The sequence below is a fragment of the Schistocerca americana genome, chromosome 2 (assembly GCF_021461395.2).
Source record: "Schistocerca americana isolate TAMUIC-IGC-003095 chromosome 2, iqSchAmer2.1, whole genome shotgun sequence".
In the NCBI taxonomy this organism is placed as follows: domain Eukaryota; kingdom Metazoa; phylum Arthropoda; class Insecta; order Orthoptera; family Acrididae; genus Schistocerca; species Schistocerca americana.
In genome coordinates, this window is record NC_060120.1 from 636,945,743 (window position 1) to 636,973,413 (window position 27,671).

Sequence of the window (27,671 nt, forward strand, 5' to 3'; positions counted from 1 at the left end):
TATTTCCTTTTTCAAAAATGGTTATTTAAAACAAAATATTTTAGCGCTGCGGCTACGGCTAATTGATATTTCATTTTCTTACTACGTTGTTAGTATAAAATGAAAAATCCCTGTTATAACTGAGACAAAACAAATACCTAAAAATGTCGGTTCTAACCGGTCAGCTTTTACCGTCCCTAGGTCACTACATGGTCAGCCGATGGCCAGCGACCGGGAAAAGTCGGCGACCGCATTGCTAAGAACCTCCATGAACGTTATAATATTGAAATGATACTAATTTGAATGTTCACTTCTGCACCCAGTCTTGAAGAGTCCACATGAAATATGTATTGAGTCCATACGTCATTATGAAGTTACTGCGTGCCTTTTTGAAGATATTTACGTAAATAAATCACGAATAGGAAAAGTAATCAGCGGATGGAAAATGTTTTCAATCAGGGATTTTTTTCCATCCACAGAGTTGTTGGATGGTATTTCAAGATCTAAAAAATATTAATATGCAGTGTTTACAGAAAAGAAAAGCAATGCTCAAATTACATTAACAATCACTCAAGAAACATTACGAAAAATAGTTGAGGAAATATTATTTCTTGCAAGGCCTGTAATCGACAGATTCAGATGTGATTTTCTTTAATTAAAATAAGCATATAGATGTTGAAATTAAGCAAATCGTACAGTTCTCTTCTGAATGATAGAAAGAATCCGCTAGAATATAACATTCGTATTTTACCAAATATCTAGTAAAAAGGGAAAGACATAATTACGACGTTTGTGGTATTGCAACTAGCAACACGGTCCTGCATAGAATTTAAGCATTATTCCTTCTAAGGTACAAAAAAATTAAATGATCATGCGGCATTATTGGCCTGGAGGCCCCATCCGGGGAAGTTCGGCAGGCGGGTTGCAAGTCTCACCTCAGGTGACACCACACTGGGCGGCTTGCGCGTCGGTGATGAAATGATGATAAGGATAACACAACAACCGCGCCCCGAGAGGAGAAAATCTCCAACCCGGCCGCGAATCGAACCACGGCCCGCTGCATGGTAGGCAAACACGTTACCACTTAACTAAGCAGGCGAACTTCCAACACTTAGAAAGTTTACAGAATTCAGCATCAACATGTAATATCACCTTTGTGAATTTGTATGTGGAACCGTGTGGCGAGAGTATAAAACAAAGACATTGCAAGTCACAAAGCTAAGAGCATTAATTCACCAACTTAAAGCTGACGTCTGCCAGTTACATAGCCCTAAACCTTAGGTTCACCGCATTTAAATCTCCATGGTTCACTGCGGTGGTACTTCCCCGTGATGTTGCTGTAACGGACGAAGAAGTTTCATCAAAAATGCCAGCTTGCGTCGTTTACTGGTGTACTTATCGATCCGATCGTATTCTAAAGTTTCATTCGTACGTGTAGCAAACAATATATTGTGTTGCAAACATGAACTATTTTAGCGCTGTTTACTTTTATTCTTTCCTGTGTTTTTCATTGCCTTCTAAACCACAAACGCTTCGACATCCGAGTTACACTGTATCAACGGTCTCGTCCCGGCACAACACACGGGGCTATGTGACCGCGCTGATTGTTGATGCAGCATCTCACACCCTAAATTCCTCCTGCTGATAATTATTCATTGTCCACATTTTCTCCCTCTTTAAAAAAAATTCTGGCTAGAACAGCCTGAGACAGCGGACATTGTGGGAGTTTTGTGTGTATAATTGTATGAATGTGTGTGTGTGTGTGTGTGTGTGTGTGTGTGTGTGTGTGTGAGAGAGAGAGAGAGAGAGAGAGAGAGAGAGAGAGAGAAAGAGTGGGCGCGCTTTGCTTCCTTTCTGAAGAAGAGTTTGGCCGGAAACCTATATGAACACAGTGCTGCTGGGTCTATGAGTAGCAGTCTATCCTACTTACAGAATAGTTATTCCCTCATGAAGTTTTTTCTAAATAATCCATTGAACTTCAACAGGAACAATGATGTTCATGATTACAATACTAGAACAAAAAATTACTTTATTACGCCTCATTATCTGTAACAGGAACAGGGGTACACAATGCAACAAGAAAAGTTTTGATCACTTACCCCGTGACCAAAAATGCCTTACAGGAACTGAACTGAACACGTTTCTCTTTGACAGCGCCTCCTTTTACGCAGAAGACGTCTATTATTGTAATGTGCAAATGGTGACTTGTAGGAATTACTAACATTTGTCTGTCTTTAATTAAAAACCAAGAAAAGTAATAAATGATCAGCATGGAGGCATATTTACAAAAGAAACTGATATTAATAAATATGACTTGTTCCATATCGTTACGATTTATAGCTCAAATGATACATGAAACAAGAAACTAATTGACTAGGTATTGGAATGTCATAAAGCATAGTATAGACTTGTATAGTTTGAGTGTTTCAAAATGAAATTCAAAATAAAAAGCAGGTGATCAAAGCAGACATAAACTCCAATTGTGATACGTTTGGATATTGCTGAAAAAACTGACAGAGTTACTAGCAAGAAATATTCCGGGAAAAGAAGAAAATAGGCTATTGTTAGAAAGGTAGGAGTATTGTTGCACAGGTTACGCAGTTGTATTGCGTTTTACCTTGAAATTGCTATTATTGGTTACACCCTGAATGATGCATCATAGGTAAGCTTTCAAAGTAAGAAGATGTGTAAACTACAGTGTTAGTAAAGCACTGACAATCTAATAAAACCAAAACTCAACTCTGTATGAAAGTATACCACTGCAGTTCTGTTTCTTTGACATTTCAAGAATCAATCAATTTGTAGACATGCACAACGTATGATGGCATGCCTTGCTTCCTTTTTCATTGCACACTTTTATTGACTAGTAAAGAACATGTAGTAGGTTTTTTTACAAACGTGAACATTAAAAATGTTTTGCATACGAACTGAAAGCTGAAAATGTAAAGAACAAAAAAAAAAAAAAAAAACAGTAAGCAACGAAGCGTTCCTCTGCTGTCAATACAAATACAGTAAAAGTGGAAGCAAATGGATCATGAAAGCATTCTTTTCACATCACTTTCTTCTCTTCTTGGTTATTCGAAATATATCAACAAAAACAAGTTACGTTAACGAGACAAAATATGTCGTGTTACTAGTGCAAATACGCATTTAAGAACAGAAAAAAACGTTCGATATTTCCTTCCTGATGGTCATGTAAGCACTTTTAGTATTTCAAACAGTTGTTGCGTACACTCGACAAAAATAATGAACAAGAAGCAACTGTAAACAGTAGTCTGCTAATGTTTTATGGCGGCAGGCCCCGCCCAATCTGGCTTGAAAACAACGTGCAGCGTCTCGCTTCATTTTTTACTTTTGTGTTACGGTGAAGACGGCAGTTAGAGTAGGTTAGATATTTTTTCTGCTTTAATAGCTATTCGGACACTAAAAGTATTGCATAACACAGTGGAATAACAAAATATTGCTTCCCAAAGGAGAATATTAGGTGAGACTCAGTGTTCAACATTATTCCTCATAGTTTTTTTTATAATAGTAACTACTAGTTTCAGAATTTGTACGTCGCTACAACGTGGGAGAGACGCTGAAAGGATTGGCGACGAAACTGCATCTACGAGACGTCAGTTTACTTCGGGCTCAAGTCGTCGATTAACAAAATTCTTTCCAGTTCTCTACTAACGCACGTATACACGACACAATACCACAAATACGAGTTTAGTTTGTTTGAATGTGACATCGCATTGCCTTATATACCAGTGACAAACAAACAAGTTCTTATTACATTTTCAGCGAGTAAAATTAACAGGAAACATTTCAAACACTACGGCCTACATCTACACTCTGAAAGCCACTTTACAGTGTGGGAAAGAGGCTATGAAGATACTATTATTTCTCGCCTGCTCTGTCCCAGTTATGAAGGGAGGTCGGGAAGATCGAATGTCGCTGAACCTTCTTATGAGATCTAATTTCTCGTCATGATCTTATCGAGAAACGTGTACTGGAGTAGGTTATTTGTTGCCCGACTCTTCCTGAGACTAACGCTCTTAGAATATCAGCAGCAAACAGTAGTATTTGCTCAGGGAGTTTGTTGAGCATCTCGACAATCTCTCTATTACTACGAGGGGCGTTCAATAAATAATGCAGTACTTATTTTTCTGAAAGCGGGATGTTTTCTTTAGGATTCCAGTACACCATATTATTCCCACTCTTTTGGCTACAAATCCCTATTCTTCGACATAATCTCCGTTCAGTTCGACAGCCTTATGCCATCTTATTGGGAGGGCCTGTATACCGGAATGGCACCAATCTACTGGTCAACGTCTGAGCCAACGTCTTGCTGCACTAGAACCTCCCTATCATCCATATACTGCTTCCTGCGAAGTGCACGCACCCTTTATTGGGCCAAACAGATGGAAGTCGGAAGGTGCGCGATACGGGCTGTAGGATGGATGAGGAAGAACAGTCCAACGAAGTTTTATGAGCTCCTTTAAGATGCGCAAACTTGTCTGAGGCGTTGTGTGGTAATGGGGAAGAAGTTCGTTTGCATTTTTGTGGCAATGAACTCGCTGAAGTCGTTTCTTAAATTTCCTGAGGATACCACAATACACTTCAGAGTTGATAGTTGCACCATGAGGAGGACATCAAACAGAATAACAGCTTCAGAGTCCCAGAAGACCGTCGCCATGATTTACCGACTGAGGACGTGGCTTTGAACTTTTTCTTCGGAGGAGAGGTCGTATGCCGCCACTGCATAGATTGCCGTTTTGTTTTCAGTTAGAAGTGATGAACCCGTGTCTCATCGCCTTTGAGGATATTCGACAAAATACTGTCACGATCAGCCTCGTAACTTTCAATAAATTCCGCACGGATGGTAATTCGTTGCTCTTAATTGTCTTCTGTTAGGCGGCGAGTAACCCAGCAGGCACAAGCCTTTGAGCACCCCAACTGGTGGACGAGTATTCAGCACTACCAACAGAGATCCATCTGAGCAGCGCGGAGCTTGATTATGAACAGTCGATTACCTCGAATGAGAATGTTCGCACATTCCAACATTGCAGAAGTCACAGCAGCGTACAGCCGCCAGGCACACGGGAGATCGAACAGGTTTGTGCGAGATTGCGATGATGACAGACGCTTCACCTAACGACTTACCTTTCTTTTGTTCACTGTCAGATCTCCGTAGACAGTCTGCAAGCGCTAGGGATATCTGCGATGCTCTGGTTTTCCGCCAAAAGAAACTCATTGACAGCTCTGTGCTTGGAATGCACCTCCGTTTGCAGACGCCACTTTGAAGGCTGTATGTAGCGCCGCCACCTTATGGGACTTCATGAAACTGTAGGTGCTGAAGCGGGAACATTGCACGAAGTTCCACAACAAATTACTCATTTTTTCAGCCGAAACTGGCCGAGTAAAAAAGCGTTGCTTTACTTATTGAACGCCTCTCGTAATCGATCCCTTAACGAAGTGCACCGCTGTTCGTCGAATCACGTCAGTCTCGTCTATTATAGTACCACCTGCTAAAGGTCTCACGATTTATGAGCAATATCCAATAAGCGTACGAACATGTCCTTTGTACGCCACTTTGAGACGTAGCATTACATGTTGTTTCCCTGTACACTCTCGATTCCGAATCTAAGGTTACGTAATCTCTTAAGCTTATTAAAAGCATAATTTTTCATAGACCAGATCTCAAAATACACCACTGGAATTTTACAATTTATTGATGCTACAACATCTAAATAAGCCGTTTGGTTATTGTAGGATAACTGCTGTCGACGGTAAGAAGTAACACGCAATTTGAGAGCAAAGACATCCCTTGGCAAGAGTAGGGTGAGACTCGTCTCTGACCCTGCTCGGAGTCCGCAGCTCGTGGTCGTGCGGTAGCGTTCTCGCTTCCCACGCCCGGGTTCCCGGGTTCGATTCCCGGCGGGGTCAGGGATTTTCTCTGCCTCGTGATGACTGGGTGTTGTGTGCTGTCCTTAGGTTAGTTAGGTTTAGGTAGTTCTAAGTTCTAGGGGACTGATGACCTGAGCTGTTAAGTCCCATAGTGCTCAGAGCCATTTGAACCATTTGAACCCTGCTCGGAGGGAGAAAATAAATAGTCCTTACAGAAAAACACACTCCGTATCAGACAGAAGCGTACTAAAATTATGACAAGAAGGGTTCGAATGTGTATAATGCGTGTTACTGTTGTGACTCATGAAAGCAGCTTGGTTATGAGTATCGGAAAAGTAACAGTCTGACGTCACAGGCAGAGCAAAAGTTACAAATAAGGGTTGTGTCCCCTTGTTCTCGGCAGATCGCGTTGCGTGTTGGCTAAGAGCTGGCCATATAGCAGATGGCAGCTCAATCTTTACCTTACGCACAACATAGTACCTAATGAACTTCACATTTTGTTACTAATTTCGGATTAAAACTGTGTGTATTTTGTCATGTTATTGTCAATACTCATTAATTGGAATATTGTAAAGCTAATGTCTGGCAAATCACTTAAAAATAATGTCGTGTAGAATGTAGAAGCACGTAGAGAGTTGCGAGTAGACATTAATAACTGCGAAAGTGCGCGCTGAATTTAGTGTGTAATATTCGTGGGGGAAAATGTTGGGCTAGGCAGTATGAAGGCAAAGAGTAATCGCATGGGCCACAGTGCAATTATTGTTTGAGAGGAGTTCATGAGTATTAAGGCAGAAGAGTACCATGCAACCAAATGTATTTAATTCTGCTCTGAATGAAGAGCCTGCCTAGCAGTTGTCCTCATCAAATTATCACACCGTTCAAACTACTCTACCATTTCAGAAAAACAGAAATATATAAGATTTGCCTGTGCATTGGAATCAGCAACTGAACACTATGGATATTTTGTTAACTTCACATTTATTCGATGTCAATAATTATCCCAAGTCATCACTACCAGCAGTTCGACCCAGTTCCTATCATTGTAATAACCGAATGACACATAAGAGAAAAGATTTCATTTTAAGTTCATGAAAAAACCAAACAGCAAACTTTGAATTTTTTTAGCTCAATGAAAAGAGAAACTTCACAATTTAAATGACAGTGTTGACTAATTTTGCAAATTTGACTTCTTTCATTACCTTTCTTCAGAAAGTCTGTTATTCTGGCAACACCACCGTACGTAATTTATTTCAAAAGTGTTATGTATCTGTATTCATCCGTATGTTGTGTGAGTCTTGGCTTTTGTACTTTCGGCGTTGCCTGATTCCATTGCAGCTGATTATTACGTATTGGGTTATTGCGTTTCTGGCAGTGGATTTAGTTTATTGAAAAGAAGTGATTGGTAAAACTTGAATATAGTAATGATTATAGTGAAATAACGGTTCTCCACTTTTGCTTTACGAGTCCCAATTCTGGGTGTTGTGTGATGTCCTTAGGTTAGTTAGGTTTAAGTAGTTCTAAGTTCTAGGGGACTGATGACCATAGATGTTAAGTCCCATAGTGCTCAGAGCCATTTGAACCATTTTCGAGTCCCAATTAGTAAATGACTTATCATTTCAATGCAAATTAACTTTCAAGCGTTTTATAAATTCTTCCTATTTCAGTCAAGCTCCCCTGTGCATTACTAATCACCGTTCACAAAAAGTTCGGTAGTTATTACGTTAATTCATATTTTTCTCAGTATAATCAGTTTCATAACTTCTGCTCAGATACAAGTCGGCGAATTTCACAAAACAACATCAGTTTTGTTACATTTCAGCTCAAAATTATAACATTTTCGTTAACTACTCAGTCAGCATCAGTTAATAAATTCAGACATTTTCTACTTTCGATCGTTATGAGCGCAACTTATTTCTTTGGTGTAATAACTTCCAGTACTACACTTATTCGCACTCTGCAGGTACGAAACTCTTCAGATTAGATACAATTACTGAAGAAAACGTAAGATAAATTACACGCGTCATTTAATTACTCAAGAGTGTGGAAAGTTTACGACTGGTGCAATAAGCTCTGCGTCTAGATGGATACTCTGCAAATCAAACTAAAGTGCTTGGCACGGGGTTCATGGTAGCACCTTCACAATAAAACAAACACCTATATCAAACCGTGCGAGCTCTGATTTCCACTGTTTTGTTATGATGATTGTTTCTCCCTATGTAGGTCGGCGCCAACAAAATATTTTCGTATTCGGAGGAGAAAGTTGGTAATTGAAATTTCGTGAGAAGATTCCGCCGCAACTAAAAACGCCTTTGTTTTAATGATGTCAACCAAAAATCCTGTATCATATCAGTAACACTCTCTTCCCTATTTCGCGATGATACAAAACGTGCTGCTCTTCTTTAAGCTTTCTCGATATATCTGTTAATTCTGTCTGGTAAGGACCCGAGACTGAGAGCAGTATTCCAAAAGAGGACGGACAAGCATAGTGTAGGCAGTCTCTTTAGTAGATCTGTTACATTTTCTAAGTGTTCTGCCAATAAGACACAGTTTTTGGTTTGCCTTCCCCACAGTATTTTTGTGTGTTCTATTCAGTTTAAGTTGTTCGAAATTCTAATCCCTAGGAATTTAGTTGAATTTACGGCCTTTAGATTTGACTGTTTCATCGTGTAACCGAAGTTTAACGGATTCCTTTTAGCATTCATGTGGATGATCTCACACTTTTCATTATTTGAGGTCAACTGGCAATTTTCGCACCATACAAATACCTGTTCTAAATCATTTTGCAATTTGGTTTGATCCATTCACAGTTCTACGAGACGCTAAACCACAGCATCATCTGCAAACAACGTAAGACCGCTGCTCAGATTGTCTCCTGAAACGTTTATATACATCAGGAACAGCAGAGGATCTATAACACTAGTTTGGGGAACGCCAGAAATTACTTCTGTTTTACTCGACGGCTGTCTGTCTATCGTTGGGTCATCTAAACCAATTGCCTCTAAGCACTAAGGGACTTAACATCTGAGGTCATCGGTCCTCTAGGCTTAGAACTACTTAAACCTAACTAACCTAAGGACATCCCACACACATGCCCGAGGCAGGATTCGAACCTTCGACCGTAGCGGTCGCTCGGCTCCAGACTGTAGCGCCTAGAACCGCACGGCCACTCCGGCCGGCGAAGTATTAGGTTGGTGCTTAAGTTCATAGTGTTTCTCCATATGTTTAAACACAACAGATACTTTAGTCATCAATAAAATATTCTCCTACAATATTTACAACAGTCTGCTAATGCTGGGGTAACTTTTCGATAGCATGACTATAGAAAGCACGTAGTTTTGAGGCGAAGAACTCGTTGAGCCATGTACGGAGTGCATTTTCATCCAGAAAGGAAATTCCTTGAAGGACGTTCGAAAGAGAGTGGAAAAATTGAAAAATATCAAGTGAATAAGGTGGGTGCGGAATGACTTCCCAACTCGACACCTGTGTAGCGTTTTTTGACAGTCTAGCAGAATGCTGGCGGGCATTATCACTTCACGCAGTCTTCCTGGTCGTTTTGCGTCTGCAAGACGTCTCAGTTGTTAACAATAAATGATAGCAGTGATGGTTACACCTTGGGGAAGTAATTCTTAGTACAGCACACCGTCGCTATTCCACCAGACGCTTACCATCATCTTTTATGGATGCGTGCAGGTCTTTGTACTGGGAGTTGCTGCTTTGTTTGGGCTCAATCATTCCTTTCTTTTCCTTATGTTAGCATAAAGACACAGTTTCTCATCGTCAGTAATGATACAGAAGAGGAAAGTCCGTTGTTGTTCACGAGCTAATTGATGATGAGCAAGCAGACACGCACATACGACCACAGATTTTTGTGATTTTCGCTTAGAGCATGTGGTACCCATACACCCGATTTTTGACCTTTCCCACTGCATTAAAATGTCACCCGATGATGGAATGATCACAGTTCATCACATCTACCAGTTCTCAAATACACTGACGTGGGTCATTGTGGATTAATGCACTGAAACGATCTTCATCAAAACCTGAGGGTCTTTCTGTTCGTAGAGACTTAAGAAGATCAAAACGGTCCTCCTTAAAACGAGAAAACCATTTTCTTGCCGTACTCTGTCCAGTGGCATAGCCCCCATACACGGTGCAAATGTTTGTGGTTGCCTCCGCTGCTATCACCCCTCTGTTTAACTGAAACAGGAAAGTAAGTCGGAAGTGTCACGATTTCTCCACTAGGCACTCAATTTTCTACCGTCCACAGCTCCACTCACAATCTCCAAATGACAAAAGGACAAATCAGATAGAGTCAGTGAACTACAAGAAAAAAAAACAACGATAAATAAACCCTTACCAATTGAAATACCAACTTGCAAAACAAAAACGCTACGAACTTTGCATCAACATAATAAGATATTGTACAGTTGCATAGGAGGTAACTTTGATTTGTGCTGAAAAGTTATATTTTGAATTGTAACAATAACTACTGGTTTAGACGTTGTTACAGCATATGAACAAAGCTTATATCGTGCTATTGCGCTATGGATGATACTGATAAGGAGGGCTATGACGTTACTCTGGGGTCGATAGTACATCAGAGATTCAATGGTAAGACGATTGCTTTGAATCAGTGACTTCGGTGAAGTTTTCTTGACCTCTGGTGTGATGCACATTCATCTTTGATTCGAAATAAATAATGATGTACTCGAACTTAAACGGAGGGCACAGAGCCTAAACAATACAGTCTGCTTTTGCCTGATGCCTTGGGTACTTACTTTTTGGCCAACCAACCTCTCCCCACATAAGTCATTCCTTTCAAAATTTGTATACAGTGCAGGAGCGCAACGTCAGAGCTTCGAAGTTCAGGTGAGGTACGTGAGTTTATACGGCCCATCCTCGCTGACATGCACCGGCAGGCAGCAACAAGCACGTGGGTAAGTTTATTGGGTAACATATGCGAGTGTCTGGGGCTCCAACAGTCGTCACTGCGGCGAGATCTCGCATATTTTGTAATTTTCACATAATTTGTAGAACCCGATGCAGTAACATTAAGTAACATGTAAAATAATCTGCAACTCTAAACTTACTGGGAGATTAAAACTGTGTTCTTGACCAGGGGTTCCACACACAGTTTTAATCTAACAGGAAATTTAGTATCAGCGCATTCTCCGCTGCAGAGTGAAAATTCGTTACGGATCTTACGACTTATTTCGTTGGTGAATTGTATTTCGTTGTGATTATCTCAGTGAGCTTCAGCTTAGTATTATGCGGTCATACTACAACAAGGTGTTTCAAAATGTTTTGATGATTTCAAATTTGAATAACGATCGGTAAAAAAGAAAGGTACAACGTCGGCAGCGCCGGCTATTAGTCGTGTGGAGTGCCAAGTTTCCTCCAAATATGGGCCAATAGTCATCTTGTACCCGTCAAAATAACATCGTACGTCCACGGTGCGAAGCTGTTTTCGCTACGGCGAATCTGTCGTGAGCGTGGGAGGTCCCTTTCGCAGGCGTTTCAAGATTCGTCCGCAGTATCCAATTCTTGCTCGTGGAACAATATTGAACCGGGTAAGAAACTTGCTTCGAACCGAAAGTCAATCGGGCCTCGGAAAGTCGTCCGAACACCCGAGAACATCCAATGTGTGAATAGCAATTTACAAATGAGCCCTCATCGTTCGTTACGAAAAAGTGTCCAACGCTGAAGATTTCTCCAGTTTTCTACAGTTAAAAGATCGAATTCTCGCTGGAATTTTCAGAATGACTCCAACAGTTACGAAAGTTGTGTTCAAAAACAGGCTCAAACGCCTCGGATATTGTGTAGCCGCGAATGGTCGTCATTTGTCCGATGTATTATTTCATAAGTAAACTTGAATAAATGTTGTACCTCGTGTAAAGTATTCAACTTTGTTTAGCTACTAGGTTGTGAGCTATCCCACTTTAAAATAGTCGAAACATTGTGAAATACCCTGTATTTTAGTTTGCTCGGAATAGTTGCCATTGTGTATTTTATACTTGTTACAGCATCTGATGGTTTATCGTCAGTTCTGCAGCCAAAGAGTAAGGGATCTCTTCGCTTATTCATTAGCAATACGTTGCATTAATTTCCATTTAGGGTCAATTGTCAACCGCTGTGGCAGTCGTCCACCCTGTGCAGGTGTTTCTGCTTTACTGGCGTCGTAACCTTCCTATAGATACCTGCTTAATCTTGAGACATTTCTGGGGCGTATAACCCACACCAAGAAGCCTCAGCAGTTGTCAAGTCCAGTCCCATACAAAGAAAGAGTTCAATTAAATCATAATCATCACAGTCCCTGACTCATACTGCATACGCAATCAAAAGTTCAACGTCATTGATCATAGGCCTATTGCTTCATTGATTAAGAAGTCGATAAAATTAATCAGTCAATTTATTCACATCAATTTTTCACAGCCAACGGAGACAACCGATGTGTTGCCAGAATAGAACACCATCGAATGTTGAGGCGGATCATTTTCGGTATTCACCGGTCAATTAAATTAGAAAAATCACAAGATGGCGAAAAATCAGTAAAGTACGGGGCCATTACGCTCATATTTCGAATACAGACACGTGTAAGTAGGCTGTTTAGGTTTTCTTATTGGTAACGCCACGTAGCGCTCTGTGTGAGAATCACTGGCTGTGCTGTGTGCAGTCTGTGTCCAGTTTGCATTGTTGTCTGCCATTGTAGTGTTGGGCAGCGGCAGCTGGATGTGAACAGCGCGTAGCGTTGCGCAGTTGGAGGTGAGCCGCCAGCAGTGGTGGATGTGGGGAGAGAGATGGCGGAGTTTTGAAATTTGTAAGCCTGGATGTCATGAACTGCTATATATATTATGACTATTAAGGTAAATACGTCATTTGTTCTCTATCAAAATCTTTCATTTGCTAACTATGCCTATCAGTAGTTAGTGCCCTCAGTAGTTAGAATCTTTTATTTAGCTGGCAGTAGTGGCGCTCGCTATATTGCAGTAGTTCGAGTAACCAATATTTTTGTGAGGTAAGTGATTTGTGAAACGTATAGGATAATGTTAGTCAGGGCCATTCTTTTGTAGGGATTTTTGAAAGTCAGATTGCGTTGCGCTAAAAAAATATTGTGTGTCAGTCAAAGCACAGTCTTGTATAATTCTTCAAAAAGGGGACGTTTCATATGTCGACCCTTAGCCGAGGATATCTCACTGGAATCTTCTGATTTTTTTCTTGTAGTTTGTGTAATTAGTGTAGCTTTTGTTTATTGCTAGCGCGTAATTGTAGAGAGAATCTCCTTTGTAGTTGCAGTCTTTCATTGTGGTACAGTAAAACAGTTGTAGCATGCATGCAGTTTTACACCAAGTATTTGTCAGCAGCGCGTGCAATTAACTAGATATTTTTTCAGTGCTATGTTAATGTGTTCTCTTATTTTTGCTCTTCAAATTGTGCTTTTCTGTGTTATCATGTGAAATATTGTGACAATAATGGCGTGTGAGAAACGTTAACAGTAGGCTCCAAAGTAAACTGAGAAATGACAGCGAAGACGAAAGCAGTATGTTAGCGCCACCGTGTAATGAATTAACTAATGTTCAAAGTAGTAATTTGGTAATTGTGCATAGGGAAATGGAGCGGGCAGCAAACAATAGCGTAGGCAGTGAAACAATTAGTGAACAGGGAAGCATTATCGATCGATCGTTCGGCAACAGCTCGCCTCAGGAATCCGAAATGACAGGACACAATTTTGCAAATACTGTAGATTCAGGTTTTGGGTCCTCACCGTTTTCGCAAATAAGTCAAGACACATTTTCTCCTTGTCAAAATGTAAATGTTGCCAATGCAACTTCACTGCCGAAAAGCACTGTGGAACATGTTTGAGACACCAGTGCATTGTTATTACAGTTAATGCAACAAATGGGACAAAGGCTACAAAAGTTAGACACAATGCTTGAACAAAATCAGAAACAAATGCATTGAGAAGCTATAAGAAAATGGTTTGGCCAAAAAAAAGTATTTTGAAAGAGGATATGAACCAAAAAAGTAGGGTTTAGGGACAACAGGTTTAGGTAGGATTTTCTTGGAAATAAATGATGAGGTAAGATAATGGAAAATAAATAATGAGGTAAGAAATGTGTGAACATATAAATACAGAAAGCATGCTTGGATAGAATTTTTTTGGTGGAAACAAGTATTGAAATAAGAGGAAAGATATATGGAATGAAGTTCTGGGTTGGACTGCAGTACAACAAACCCTGTTCTTTCCTTTTGTATTATTCTGCTATATGTTTGTGTACCCTTGTGTATTTGTGTTCATCCTGTCTTTATGTGTTTAGCTGATGTTGTTATGTTGTAGAATTTTTCTAATAATATGTTATTTACTTTGTAAAGATGTTTAAACATTATTTATTCTGTTTTGTTTTAATGTTCATGTGTGAAGTTGATGTTTCAAAAATTATTCTGATCTTTTATGTATGTACACATGTCATAATTCCTGTAACACTGAGGTATATATTATTTCGATTCTTTTGTAAAGCCTGTACTACAAATGTTATCTGTATTATTATGTTTTAATGATGTATTTTGTACCTTTGTTATTGTATTTTTATGTTATCAAATTGTAATTGTAACCAGTTCTTCAAATTAAGTATCATTTCACTGCACACGTTTCTGTTGGCCATAATATATGCACAGTATGTGAGAAGTTGGGACTGTTAGTGTTTGCACGTGTGTTAAAAATTCAGCAAGGGACAGGATAACAGCATTGCTGGTTCTAAGGACATTTCAAAAAAAAAATTTTGTGAGTGAACAAGTGGTGGTTTATGGACTTGCTATATTCTCCGCAAGACTCTTCGATGGTGATTGTGCACCTGCACAGTCGCAACAGATGGCTGCTGGCCGTCTCTACATGGACTACAGTGGGTCTGCACCTTCGATGGCCCACCAATACCATTATTTCTACAAGGACTACAGTGGGTCTGCATCTTTGATGGCCCACCAATACCATTATTTCTACAAGGACTACAGTGGGTCTGCATCTTTGATGGCCCACCAATACCGTAATCTCTACAAGCACTACAGTGGGTCTACTCTGTGATGACCTACCTACCAATATTCTTCCAAACTTCGACTGACTCTGCTGTGGGTTTGCTCTGTTGTGGCCCATTACTTGTCTGCAGGTCAAGAGTCAGCACTGTCTTTCCGTTGGAAGGACAACACTACTTCTTCAAGACTGCATGGAAATCCACTACTTCTGTGTGCAATTTCTTTTACTAATGAGACTTTGTGAAAAAAACTGTAATTACTATTATGATGAACGATCAGGACTATCTTCGTGGACTGTGAGAAAATGTTAGCTTTTGACCAACAATATATCAATAAGTGTGTGCATTTGATATCTTTGTTATTGTAATTATGAAAAATTTTATCAAATCATTATTGGCCACTGCCCAAAACAATTTGTAAAATTTTTTGTGGGGAGCATGGGGGCTATGTAAGTAGGCTGTTTAGGTTTTCTTATTGGTAACGCCACGTAGCGCTCTGTGTGAGAATCACTGGCTGTGCTGTGTGCAGTCTGTGTCCAGTTTGCATTGTTGTCTGCCATTGTAGTGTTGGGCAGCGGCAGCTGGATGTGAAAAGCGCGTAGCATTGCGCAGTTGGAGGTGAGCCGCCAGCAGTGGTGGATGTGGGGAGAGAGATGGCGGAGTTTTGAAATTTGTAAGCCTGGATGTCATGAACTGCTATATATATTATGACTATTAAGGTAAATACATCATTTGTTCTCTATCAAAATCTTTCATTTGCTAACTATGCCTATCAGTAGTTAGTGCCCTCAGTAGTTAGAATCTTTTATTTAGCTGGCAGTAGTGGCGCTCGCTATATTGCAGTAGTTCGAGTAACCAATATTTTTGTGAGGTAAGTGAGTTGTGAAACGTATAGGTTAATGTTAGTCAGGGCCATTCTTTTGTAGGGATTTTTGAAAGTCAGATTGCGTTGCGCTAAAAAAATATTGTGTGTCAGTCAAAGCACAGTCTTGTATAATTCTTCAAAAAGGGGACGTTTCATACGAAGCTACATATCGACAACACTTCCTGCCGTGCTCGTTGACCTGGCACCGCAACAAGTTATCCAGCTTAGACGCCAAGAGGTCTGGCGGCCCACCAGCTGGAAACATCAGCAACTGCCTTCGCTGTCACACCCCAGTAAAGTTGGCCACAGCAACGTTTCTCACTTCGAAGAGTCACACTGGTGCGCTGCGCCCGAGCTTACAAAACCACGAAGAGATACTTCCCTAGTCCCGTTCATTGCAGATTTTAGAAGGTGTCACTTCGCTACTGCTATGGGAGTTGCTACGGAAGTTGTTAGAAGGTGTCACTTCGCTACTGCTATGGGAGTTGTTACGAAAGTTGTTTTATTGTACTTTAGCTGGCATCCATCACCTTGGAAGTAGCCTTGCGCAGAGTTAATTAGTTTTAGTTAGTACGCTTCGCGATACAGTGCTCGTGGCTGCTTTGTTCATTTTAATTACGCGATTATGCAGCCCATAGCGCAGCAGCCGGTACTACCATTTCATTAAGGGAGATACGGTAAGCTGTGCCACGCTGCTCTTTTCTTTGCGTTCACATCCGGAACTCGTCATGGCTAACCACCTTCTTTCTCGCTATTTACCAACAAGAACAGATTGCCATTCTAGAAATGCCACTCTCTAGGGACTAGACGATTTATCATTTGTTTCTTACAGTTTTTCCTCCACGTAATTTTCTTGTCCTACAGCAGGACAGCTGGATGGCAAGTCATCCATAACGGCGGGTAAATTTGCTTCCCATTGCGTAACAGGAACACCTCGCATTTACCGGTTTAGATAAACAACATACTTTGATTTATTTAAAATTGCTGTTTTTTTTGGTCTGTAGTCTGTGGTTTTCTGCTTCCTTCCCCTTCAGTCTTTATCTTATTAACTCCGGCAATCAAACACTCGCGTTAAATGAACAGGTCTGATGTCTTCGTGATCAGCGGATAGAAGACTGGCAGATGAGGACAACTTTACCTGCTAACAGGGAGCGCTGGCAGGCAGGACAGCTGATTAGATTCCGTTCCATTCATTCAAAATTTACAACAGCGGTCGTCAAACTGCGGCCCGCGGATCACACGCAGGCCGAATCGAGTATTTGTGAGACTCACGGTTCTCAGTCATTGTTTTAGTAGCATGCATCTAACAACTAATGGCCGAATTGAGAAACACCAACCAACCTTAAGAGCTTCCTGCTCAGGAATAAACCAAAATACTTACAGAAACAGTGAAAATGTAATATGTCCTGTATTTTAATTGACGTTGGTAAATTCGAAAGCGAGATAAGTTGGGCGCTTACCTTAGGGGGAGAGCGGTAAGTAGCTTGACCACTGTTGGTCTATAGGGAGTGAGTGGGGGAATTTTCAGTTGTTTGTCTTCCAGTACTGACAAGTGACGGTCATGCGCAACTAGTACTGATCAGTTACTATGGTATACATTTTGACAGGGAAGCAACACGAATTCGTCAGACGGTTATCTTCAAATGTGCTACGTATTTGTACCAATGAATATGAAATTAAGTTAAGGCTTTTATAATAAAACGCAATGAGTATAAGAAAAATGGCATTCAAAACGTATAGTAAAGCTTTCTGATCGTGTCTTACATTATAAAAAGGAAGATTAGTGTTGAATGTCCCATCGGCATAGAGGTTGGAGCAGTAGCTCTGATTGTGGAAGGACATAGGCCATGTACTTTCGAAGGTCCCAACCTGGCACATGCCGTAAGTGATTTACGGAAATCACGGGCATCATAAATAAGGATGGCCGGATGGGGATTTGAAACATCGTACTCCCGAATGCGAGTCCACTGTGCAAACCACTGGTGTCTCATACTGCATAGTGCATTTCAGTTTATTTTATTTTTTATTTACACTTTTAGTTTCGTAGGGCCAAATCTCCAAGGTCATGGAACATGTCAGTACATGAAATAACAACATAAAAGTAATAACAGATAAAATAAAATGTTTATGAACCCACAAAACGTAAAGTCATAAGTTTAAGTAAACGCAATCAACAATGTAACATAAGAATCAGCTTCATTTTTCAAGGAACTCCTCATCAGAATACAAGGATTGACCCATGAGGAAACTTTGGTTTTTCGATTTGAAAGCACGTGGATTACTGCTAATATTTTTGAATTCTTGTGGTAGCTTATTGAAAATGGATGCAGCAGTATATTGCACACCTTCCTGCACAAGAGTTAAGGAAATGTGACCCAAATGCAGATTGGATTTCTGCCGAGTATTAACAATTACTGCCCTTTGATTGTGGCACCATACACAATCATTATCCTGGCTCCAGGGAGGTAGGGTACCCTTCCCTATTCCTTCACTGGGGTAATTCCTGTCTGGGGGTGGGCATCCTACACTTCAGTAGGCGGGAGTGCTAGGATGGCTGAGTTCAGGCAGGGACCCAATCCCGTGGGGTATAACACGGAACCCATGCCCAGGGTTACGGGTGAAGACCTTAATGGCAGCGACGGAGGAGAAGGAAGACTTCGGAATGGCATAGCTGGCAGATGAGGCAACCCTCCTTTCTGGGGATTAAATGAGAAAGGAACCACTGCCTTGTGATGGAGGAGAAACTCCAAAGGCTAAGGGAGACAACCCCAACAGAAAATCCTTCCTTGCATTAGGCCTAGCAAGCCAGTAGGAAAGTCTTCATATATTGCTTTCAAAACACAGACGAGCCACGGAATGAACCACTCAGGATTTGACCCCGCTGCTTCTTCAAGTACTGGTGCAAATGATGGGAGACCTGATGATATTCATCAGTACAAGAAGATGAAACCAACTGGACTGAAAAATAACCTAAATATTGGCACCCTTAATATATTAACCCTTAATGGAAAAATGGAAGAAATGACAGATGTACTAACAGAGAGGAAGTTAGATATATTGGGATTAAGCGAAACAAAGTGGAAGGGAAAAGGTGAGAAGAATTTTAGAGGAGGAGGAAAACTGTACTGGAGTGGGAATAACAGGTCTGGTAGAAATGGTGTGGCAGTGATGGTGAATAAGAATGTACAAAGTTGTATTAAAAATGTGAGATATATATCAGACAGGATCATAATCTTAAACCTGAGACCCCAAAAGAAACACTAAAAGTAATCCAGAATTATGCACCTCAAGTGGGATGTAGCGAAGAAGAGAAGATGGACTTTGAAAATGTGTTAGAAAACCATATAGAGAGTGCTAATACAGTGATGGGAGATTTTAATGCACAGGTAGGCAAAGACAGAAAGGGATTTGAGCAAGTATTAGGATGTTTTGGATATGGAGGCAGAAATGAAGAAGGGGAAAGACTCCTGGATTTGTGCCAGAGGAATAGAATGAAAATAGCAAACAGATGGTTTATGAAGAGAGAAAGTCATGTCATCACCAGATACAGTTGGGATGGAAGAACAAAGAGTGTAATTGATTATATTCTAGTAGATAGGGAATGGGGAGAGAAAGTAACAAATGTGAAGGTAATTCCAAGTGTGAGTGCAGATGGAGACCATAGATTACTGGTGGGACAATGGAAAATGATTCAGTGTGTGAAAAATAGAAAACAGAAGAAAGTGATGAGGATACGGGATTGGAAATTGAAGGAGAGTGAATGTGCTGAGAAGTACAGAGAATTAATCACACAAAAATTTCCAAAAGAAGTTTTCTGCGATGTAGAAAAAGAATGGAGTTTATTTAAAGACACTTTAGTCGAAGCAGCACAAAAAGTATGTGGCAGAACATCTGGAAAGGAAAAAATAAGACAGACAAGTTGGTGGGATGATACCACAATCCAAGCAGTTAGAAGAAAATATGGAGCATGGAGAAAATGGTGGAAAACTAAAAATGACAAAGACCATAAAAAGATATATAGAGGAAAAGAAGAAGTGCAAAGAAATAGTGGAAACAGCAAAGAAAAAGGCATGGAAAGAGTTTACAAAAAAACTTGAAGAAGATGTGAAGAGCAATAAGAAAATGTTCTATAAAATGATGAAAAATAAAAGGAAGGCTTCTGAAGTACCAGTAAAGATGGAAACAGAGGACGGTACCATTATTAAAGATCCAGGGAATATAAAAGATCTCTGGAAAGAACATTTTAAGAAGCTGTTAAACGCTGAGGAGCAGATACACGAGGAAACAACAAATAATGGAGAAATTGTGAGACGTTTGGAAGCAGAATTAGGACAAATTACACGGGAAGAAATGGAAAAAGCTGTGAAGAAGATGAATGGGGGGAAAGCCTCAGGACCTGATGAAGTATCAGTGGACATGATAAGAGCAGCAGGTCCAGTGGGAGTGCAGTGGCTATATAGAGTACTATCAAGCGTGTGGAGAAATAGTAAAATACCTGACGACTGGAGAACAGGAGACATTGTTCCCATCTTCAAGAAAGGCAATAAAAGACTTTGTAAAAACTACAGAGTAATAACCCTCATGAGTCATACAGCCAAGATTTTTGAAAGAATTTTACTGAATCGAATAAGTGAAAAGATAGAAAAGGAGTTGAGTGAAGAACAGCATGGGTTTAGGAAAGGAAGGAGCACGATCGACCTGATATTTTCTATCCATCAACTGATGGAAAAAAGTTGGGAGTATAACAAAAGGGTGATAATGGTTTTTATAGACATAGAAAAGGCATATGACTCAGTTGACAGGGAAAGACTTTGGGAAGAACTGAAGAAGATAGATATAAAAGATGGATACATTAATGTTATAAAGACAATGTACAGAGGCCACAATTGTAGAATTAGAACACCATTGGGGAACTCTGAATACTTCGAAATAAGACAAGGACTTAAGCAAGGAAGTATTCTATCTCCTGCGCTTTTTAATGTTGTGATGGAGGGAATGAATAGGGCAGTTAAAGATATAGTAAAAGAAAAAGACAAAAAGATGATTTTTGCAGATGATATGGTAATATGGGGTGATAAAGAGATAGACGTACAGTTACAGCTTGATGCATGGAAGGAAATAATGAAAAGGTATGGATTAAAAATAAATAAAGATAAGAGTGAAGTAATGGTATTTGGAAGAGAGAAAGGAATCAACGGAAATACTACCTTGAATGGAGGACCCCTCAAAGTGGTAGAAAGTTTCATTTATTTAGGGAGTGAAATATCTAGGGATGGAAGAATAACTAACGAAATTAATAGGAGGTTACAGAAGGGAGGCAATTTCTACCAAACAATAAAACATCTGATTTGGAATAATGAAGTTTCAGAAAGAGCAAAACTCCTTATGTACCAGAATTATTAAATCCCTATTGTCACCTATGATGGAGAAATATGGACAATGATAGAAATGGACTGGAGTAGACTGCAAGCAGGGGAAATGAAATTTCTCAGAGCAGCTAAGGGAAAAACAAGAATGGACAGAGTAAGGAATGTAGAGATTAGAAAGGACCTCAAACAAGAAAGTATGAGAGAAGAAATTGAAAGAAAGAGATTAAGATGGTATGGGCATGTTAAGAGGCGGCATGGACAGAGACTCCCCAAAATTATGGAAGAACTAAAGATGGATGGGAAAAGACCTCGAGGGCGCCCAAGAACACGGTGGAAAATGGGAGTGAGAATATCTGTTGAAAGGAGAGGTGTGACCTGGCAGTAAGTGGAGGACCGAGCCAAATGGAGAGGACTCGTCAGCACCCAGACCCGGCAGTAGCTGGAGCGGGATTTCGGATACAGATATAGATTAACAATTACTGCTACTGATCAGTTACTCATCCGCTCACAATGACAACACAAATATACTCCGCCAGACAATTATTGTGTCACAACTTTCGGGTCACTGTTGGTGGCAGCAATCTGAAATAAATAGCAGTCGACATGAGGTGTTCGGAATGGTGCCGATTTTTAATAGTCAGTACTTGGTGCCAGGTGAAAAAGGTAACCGGATACGTCCTAAAATCGTGTCGTACCTCCTTTTGCCCGGCGGCGTGCAGCAACTCGACGTGGCATGGACTCAACAAGTCGTTGGAAGTACCCTGCAAAAATCTTGAGCCATGCTGCCTCTATGGCCGTCCATAATTGCGAAACTGTAGCCGGTGCAGGATATTCTGCACGAACTGACATGTCGACTGTGTCCCATAAATGTTCCATGGGAGTTATGTCGCGCTATCTGCGATATCAAATCATTCTCTAGAACTGTTCAGAATCTTCTTCCAATCAATCTCGAAGAACTGTGGCCCGGTGACATGGCACATTGTCCTCTACGAAAATTCCAGCGTTGTTTGAGAACATGAAGTTCGTGAATGGCTGCAAATGGTCTCCAAGTAGCTGAACATAACCTTTTCCAGTCAATTATATTTTCACTCTGACCAGAGGACCGAGTCTATTCCATGTAAACACAGCCCACACCATTATGGAGCTACCATCAGCTTACTCAGTGTCTTGCGCACAACTTGGGAGGAGGGAGGGTGGGGGGAGATTTCTGCGCCACTCTCGAACTGTTACCAACTGAAATCGGAACTCATCTAATCAGGCCAGGGTTTTCCAGTCGTCTAGCGTCCATTCGATATGGTCATGAGCCCAAAAGACGCCCTGCAGGCGATGTCGTGCTGTTAGCAAAGGCACTCGCGTCGTTCGGTTGCTGCCACAGCCCATTAACGCCAAATTTCACCTCACTGTCCTAACGGATACATTCGTCGTACACACATTGATTTCTGCGGTTATTTCACGTAGTGTTGCTTGTCTGTTAGCACTGACAACTGTACGCAAATACTGTTGCTCTCGGTCGCTAAGTGAAGGCCGTCGACCACTGCGTTGTCCGTGGTGAGAGGTACTGCCTGAAATGTGGTAGTCTCGGCACTCTCTTGACGCTGTGCATCTCGGAATATTGAATTCCTAAACTATTTCCGAAACGAAATATCCAATGCGTCTAGCTTCAACTACTTTTCCGCGTTCAAAGTCTGGTAATTTCCATCGTGTGACCAAAGTCACGTGGGAAACCTTTTAACATGAATCACCTGAGTACGAGTAACAGCTCCGCCAATGCACTACCTATTTTGTCTGCGCGATACTACCGCCATCTACGAGGGGCGTTCAGAAAGTAAGCTCCGATCGGTCGCGAAATGGAAACGACTATGAAAATCCGATAAAGCTTTGCACAGATGTGTTGGGTAGTGTCTCTAGTATAACCCCAGTTAGCATCACGTCGCTCTTCTCATTTCTCAGCTCGCAGTGAGTGCGTAAAGATGTCTAGAAAATAGTGTCTGCCGCCAAGTACGAGGGCCTGGTGAGAAATTTCGCCTGAAGCTATGCAGCTAACATTACATAACTGTCGTGCTGTTTCTTCTTCAAGACAATTCTCAGCCGCATTCTGCAGGGGCAATGAAGATGCTCCTGCATCGTTTTCAAATGGAAATGTGAGATTACCCGCAATACAGTCCGCAATTGTCTCCCCCTGAGTTTCATCTCTGGTCACATGAACCGCTGTCTTTGAAGACAACATTTTGGCACAGACAACGAGGTGTAGGCCAGCGTGGAGAATTGGCAGAAAGCACTGGCGGCTGCCTTGTATGATGAGGCTATTGAAAAGTTGGTACAACGCTATGACAAAAGTCTAAGTCAGAACGGCGACTACGTAGAGAAGTAGCTGAAAGGTGTAGCTAATTGTTACAAGTAAAACATTTCTGATGTTCACTGTGGTTTCAATTTGGCAATCAATCGGAGCTTACTTTCTGAACAGGCCTCGTATATACAGGGTGTTTCACAAGTCATGGTGCACGTTTCTACAGGTTGTAGAGGGGACTTAGTAGATGAGTTTTACGTAGGGACCCCAAGTCCGTAAACGGTTCGTTTCCTTGTTGCAAGGAAAACAAGAGCGACTCAGCCCCACGCCCTATTTTTCTTACGCAGTTCACCTGTTATGATAGGCTACCTATATTCATGAATGGTACGATGACCTCTGTTTCCACCTCCGTTGTTTTCATGCTTCCTGGTGATGCATCTATTGAAATTAAAGTGACTAGTACTGCAGTAACAGAATGCCTGAGTGCACTTTCGCAAAGTACATCGATTTGTTGTTAATTTGCGGTGAAGCTCGACGTAATGGAAGAGAAGCTCAACGTCGGTACCACGAGTACTTTCAAAATCGTGTGACTCAATCTCATCCATGCTTTCCAGAGTAGAACAACGGTTGTGGGAAAGTGGAAAATGCACAGCAAGTGATAGAGCAAATTGTGGGGATCGAAAAAGGTGGCTCACCGTTGTACTAGCAAAGGGAATGCTTCATCAAGTGGAAGAGAACCTATCGACGAGTTCTCGAGCCACTGGACGTGACTTACTTGTGTCTCACTCGTCTGTCTGGCGTGTTTTGCATGAACAGCAACTCCACCCCTAGCACCCTTAGAAGGTACACGCCATGCTACCGGCAGATTTTGTGCCACGTGTCAATTTCTGTACTTGGTTTTTACACAGTTGTGTGGATTTTCCTCAGTTTCCAAGGCGAATTTTGTTCACCGACAAAGCGCGTTTCAAGAGGTAAGATGTTTTGAACGCTCGAGATAACTACATTTGGTATCAAGAAAACCCCAAAGGCACGTGTACCCTATGATTTCAGCACACCTTCGCAATCAATGTCTGGGCAAGCATCTGCGATGGTTGTGTGACTGGGGCATGCCAGTTTCTTGGTATTTCTGCAACAACTGCTGGCGGAGTTTTTGGAAGATGTGCCATTGGACATTCGGCACTAATTTTGATTCCAGCATGATGGCGCGGCAGTACATTTTGCAGTTCGCGTACGAAAACATCTGAACGGAGTCTATGGGGACAGGTTGCTCGGTCGAGGTGTACCACACGCTTGGCCACCAAGATCGCCAGATTTAACCCTTTGAGACTTTTTCTTGTGGAGCCACGTGAAAAGTCTTGTTTACGAGGCCCCTGTCCTGTCGGAGGAAGATCTGATGACACACGGATCATGCTGCGGCAGAAACGATTAATCATACACGATGTGTGTTGGACAGAGTTTATGCGAACATACTGTGCAGATACACTGTGTGAACCGAAACAGATGGTCACCATATCGAACAGCTGTTGTTATATCACAGCAAATGAAACTGAAAGGTATACATCTTGTTTTCCTTGTAACATGGAAACGAACCGTTTCCGGACATAGGTTCCTAAGTAAAACTTGATCTGCTAAGTCCCCTCTACAGCATTTAGAAATGTGTAGCATGAATTGTGAAACTTCCTATATGTGCAAATCGCCATTCCACGACTTTTGTCAGTTCACTGTGTAGCTAGTTTATTGGGAGCTCATAACGTACAAATTGATGTGGGTTATAAGTTAATAATAACATAGTACATAATGCCGCCCTAGGTTCCGCCCCACAATGTCAGTATTGGCTCTTGCTTAAAGAAGTTTGACGACCACTGATCTGCAGTATCTGGAACAGAATTGTCTGTCAAAAGTCGCTCTCAGTTTGCGACACCAGGCACTGGGTCATTCATACGCTGAAGCGCGAAAGAAACATGTATAGGCATGCACATTCAAATACAGAGATATGTAAACAGACAAAATACGGCGTCGCGGCCGGCAACGCCTATATAAGACAACAAGTGTCTCGTGCAATTGTTAGATTGGTTACTGCTGCTACAATGGCAGGTTATCAATATTTAAATCAGTTTGAAAGTGGTGTTATAGTCGGCGCACGAGCGGTGGGACACAGCATCTCCGAGGTAGCGATGAAGTGGGGATTTTCGTGTACGACCATTTCACAAGTGTATTGTGAATATAAGGAATGCGGTAAAAAATCAAATCTCCGACATCGCTGCGCCCGGAAGAAGATCCTGCAAGAACGAGACCAACGACGACTAAAGAGAATCGTTCAACGTGACAGAAGTGCAACCCTTCCGCAAATTGCTGCATATTTCAGTGCTGGGCCATCAATAAGTGTCAGTGTGCGAACCATTCAACGAAATATCGTCGATATGGACTTTCGGAGCCGGAGGCCCATTTGTGTACGCTTGATGACTGCACGACACAAAGCTGTACTCCTCGCCTGCGCCCGTCAACACCGACATTGGGCTGTTGATGACAGGAAACATGTTGCCTGGTCGGACGAGTCTTGTTTCTAGTTGTATCGAGCGGGTGGACGTATACGAGTATGGAGGCAACCACATGAATCCATGGAACCTACATGTCTGCAGGGGACTGTTCCAGCTGGTGAGGCTCTTTAATGGCGTGAGGCGTGTGCAGTTGGAGTTGCCTGGTCGGACGAGTCTTGTTTCTAATTGTATCGAGCAGGGGGACGTGTACGAGTATGGAGACAACCTCATGAATCAATGGACCCTGCATGTCAGCAGAGGACTGTTCAAGCTGGTGAGGCTCTTCAATGGTGTGATGCGTGTGCAGTTGGAATGGTATGGGACCCCTGTACGTCTAGATACGACTCTGACAGGTGACACGTATGTAAGCATCCTGTCTGATCACCTGCATGCATTCATGTCCATTGTGTATTTCGACGGACTTGGAAAATTCCAGCAGGACAATGCGACTGTCCACACACCCAGAATCGCTACAGAGTGGCGCCAGAAACACTCTTCTGGCTTTAAACACTACCGCTGTCCCCATACTCAACAGACACGAACTTATTGAGCATATCTGGGATGCATTGTAACGTGCTGTTCAGAAGAGATCTCCATCCTCTGGTACTCTTACGGATTTACGGACAGCCCTGCAGGATAAATGGTGTCAGTTCCCTCCAGCACTATTTCAGACATTAGTCGAGTCCATGCCACGTTGTGTTGCGGCACTTTTGAGAGCTCGCAGGGTCCCTACACGATATTAGGGAGGTGTACCATTGTATTTTACTCTTCATTGATATGTACTGAGAGACGAATTGTCATAACTGTGAAACTGACAATAAATAGTTACAAATAAGACGCAACAATAAGCAACAAAACGAAAGCATCTCATAATGTCAAACATCAGTTACAGTCTATCCCCTGGGGAATAACTGAAAATAGACAATACAAACGATTTGTTTGCTTTAAATGATCATTCCACTATTCATGAGCTTTCATCTTGCTACACCGGGTAGAAGAGCTTAGTATACATCCATATGGAGAGCAAAGACTTACGCTGTTTGCGATGTCGGCTAGAATGGCAGTGGCGGCCACGCTGAGCGCCCACAGGGCAAAGCGATGAGCATTGTTCATTCTGGAAGCAAGGCGCGCACCATGTGTGGTCACCCAAACCAAGGCCCGGCTTTTAGCCGTCGCCCCATCCACTGCGCACTGTATCTGATGAGAGCGGCACGCGGAACCGTGGCATTGTTTCCTGTACACGCAACAGTCCAGGCTATCTGTCTCATAAAATCACACTGCTCTCTGTTTCGCAAAGGTCGTCCTGAGCCCCTACTCTGTACATCTAGTTAATTCAACACATAGCTTTAGGACATAAAGCAGCTACCCAGGTAATGACCAAATACATTTACTGAGGCTTCGCTTGAACCATAGGGCTATCGTTCGAGGAAGACAGATACAAAATAAAATTATAAAAGAGGAGAAGAGCAGATGGAAAGGGAAAACAGGGAAGGATATCTCATTTTACACACCATTCTCTTTAGTGATTCAGGAAGTCTGAACAACCATAAACTGGGAAAAGAAAGACGCAGTGCATGTTAATGGGATATAACACACACATCTTCCGCTTAACTGATAACCTTTTTATTACACACATCAAAAAAAGTTTTGCATCACCCCGGTTCCTAGAACTCCTGAAGATAGACGTTGACTGTGGATATCGTATCACAGACACAGTCC

General features: G+C 41.6%; 1 protein-coding gene across 1 annotated transcript in view; it reads right to left on the bottom strand.

Moving 5' to 3' along the window:
• LOC124595738 overlaps positions 1–27,102 on the bottom strand; it is a 191,766-nt gene extending 164,664 nt beyond the window's left edge. Inside the window, exon 1 of the mRNA XM_047134614.1 lies at positions 26,988–27,102. Within this exon, the coding sequence (XP_046990570.1) occupies positions 26,988–27,065 (78 nt within the window). The 5' untranslated portion in view covers positions 27,066–27,102. The remainder of the gene's footprint in view (positions 1–26,987) is intronic.
• Positions 27,103–27,671: the final 569 nt, after the last annotated feature.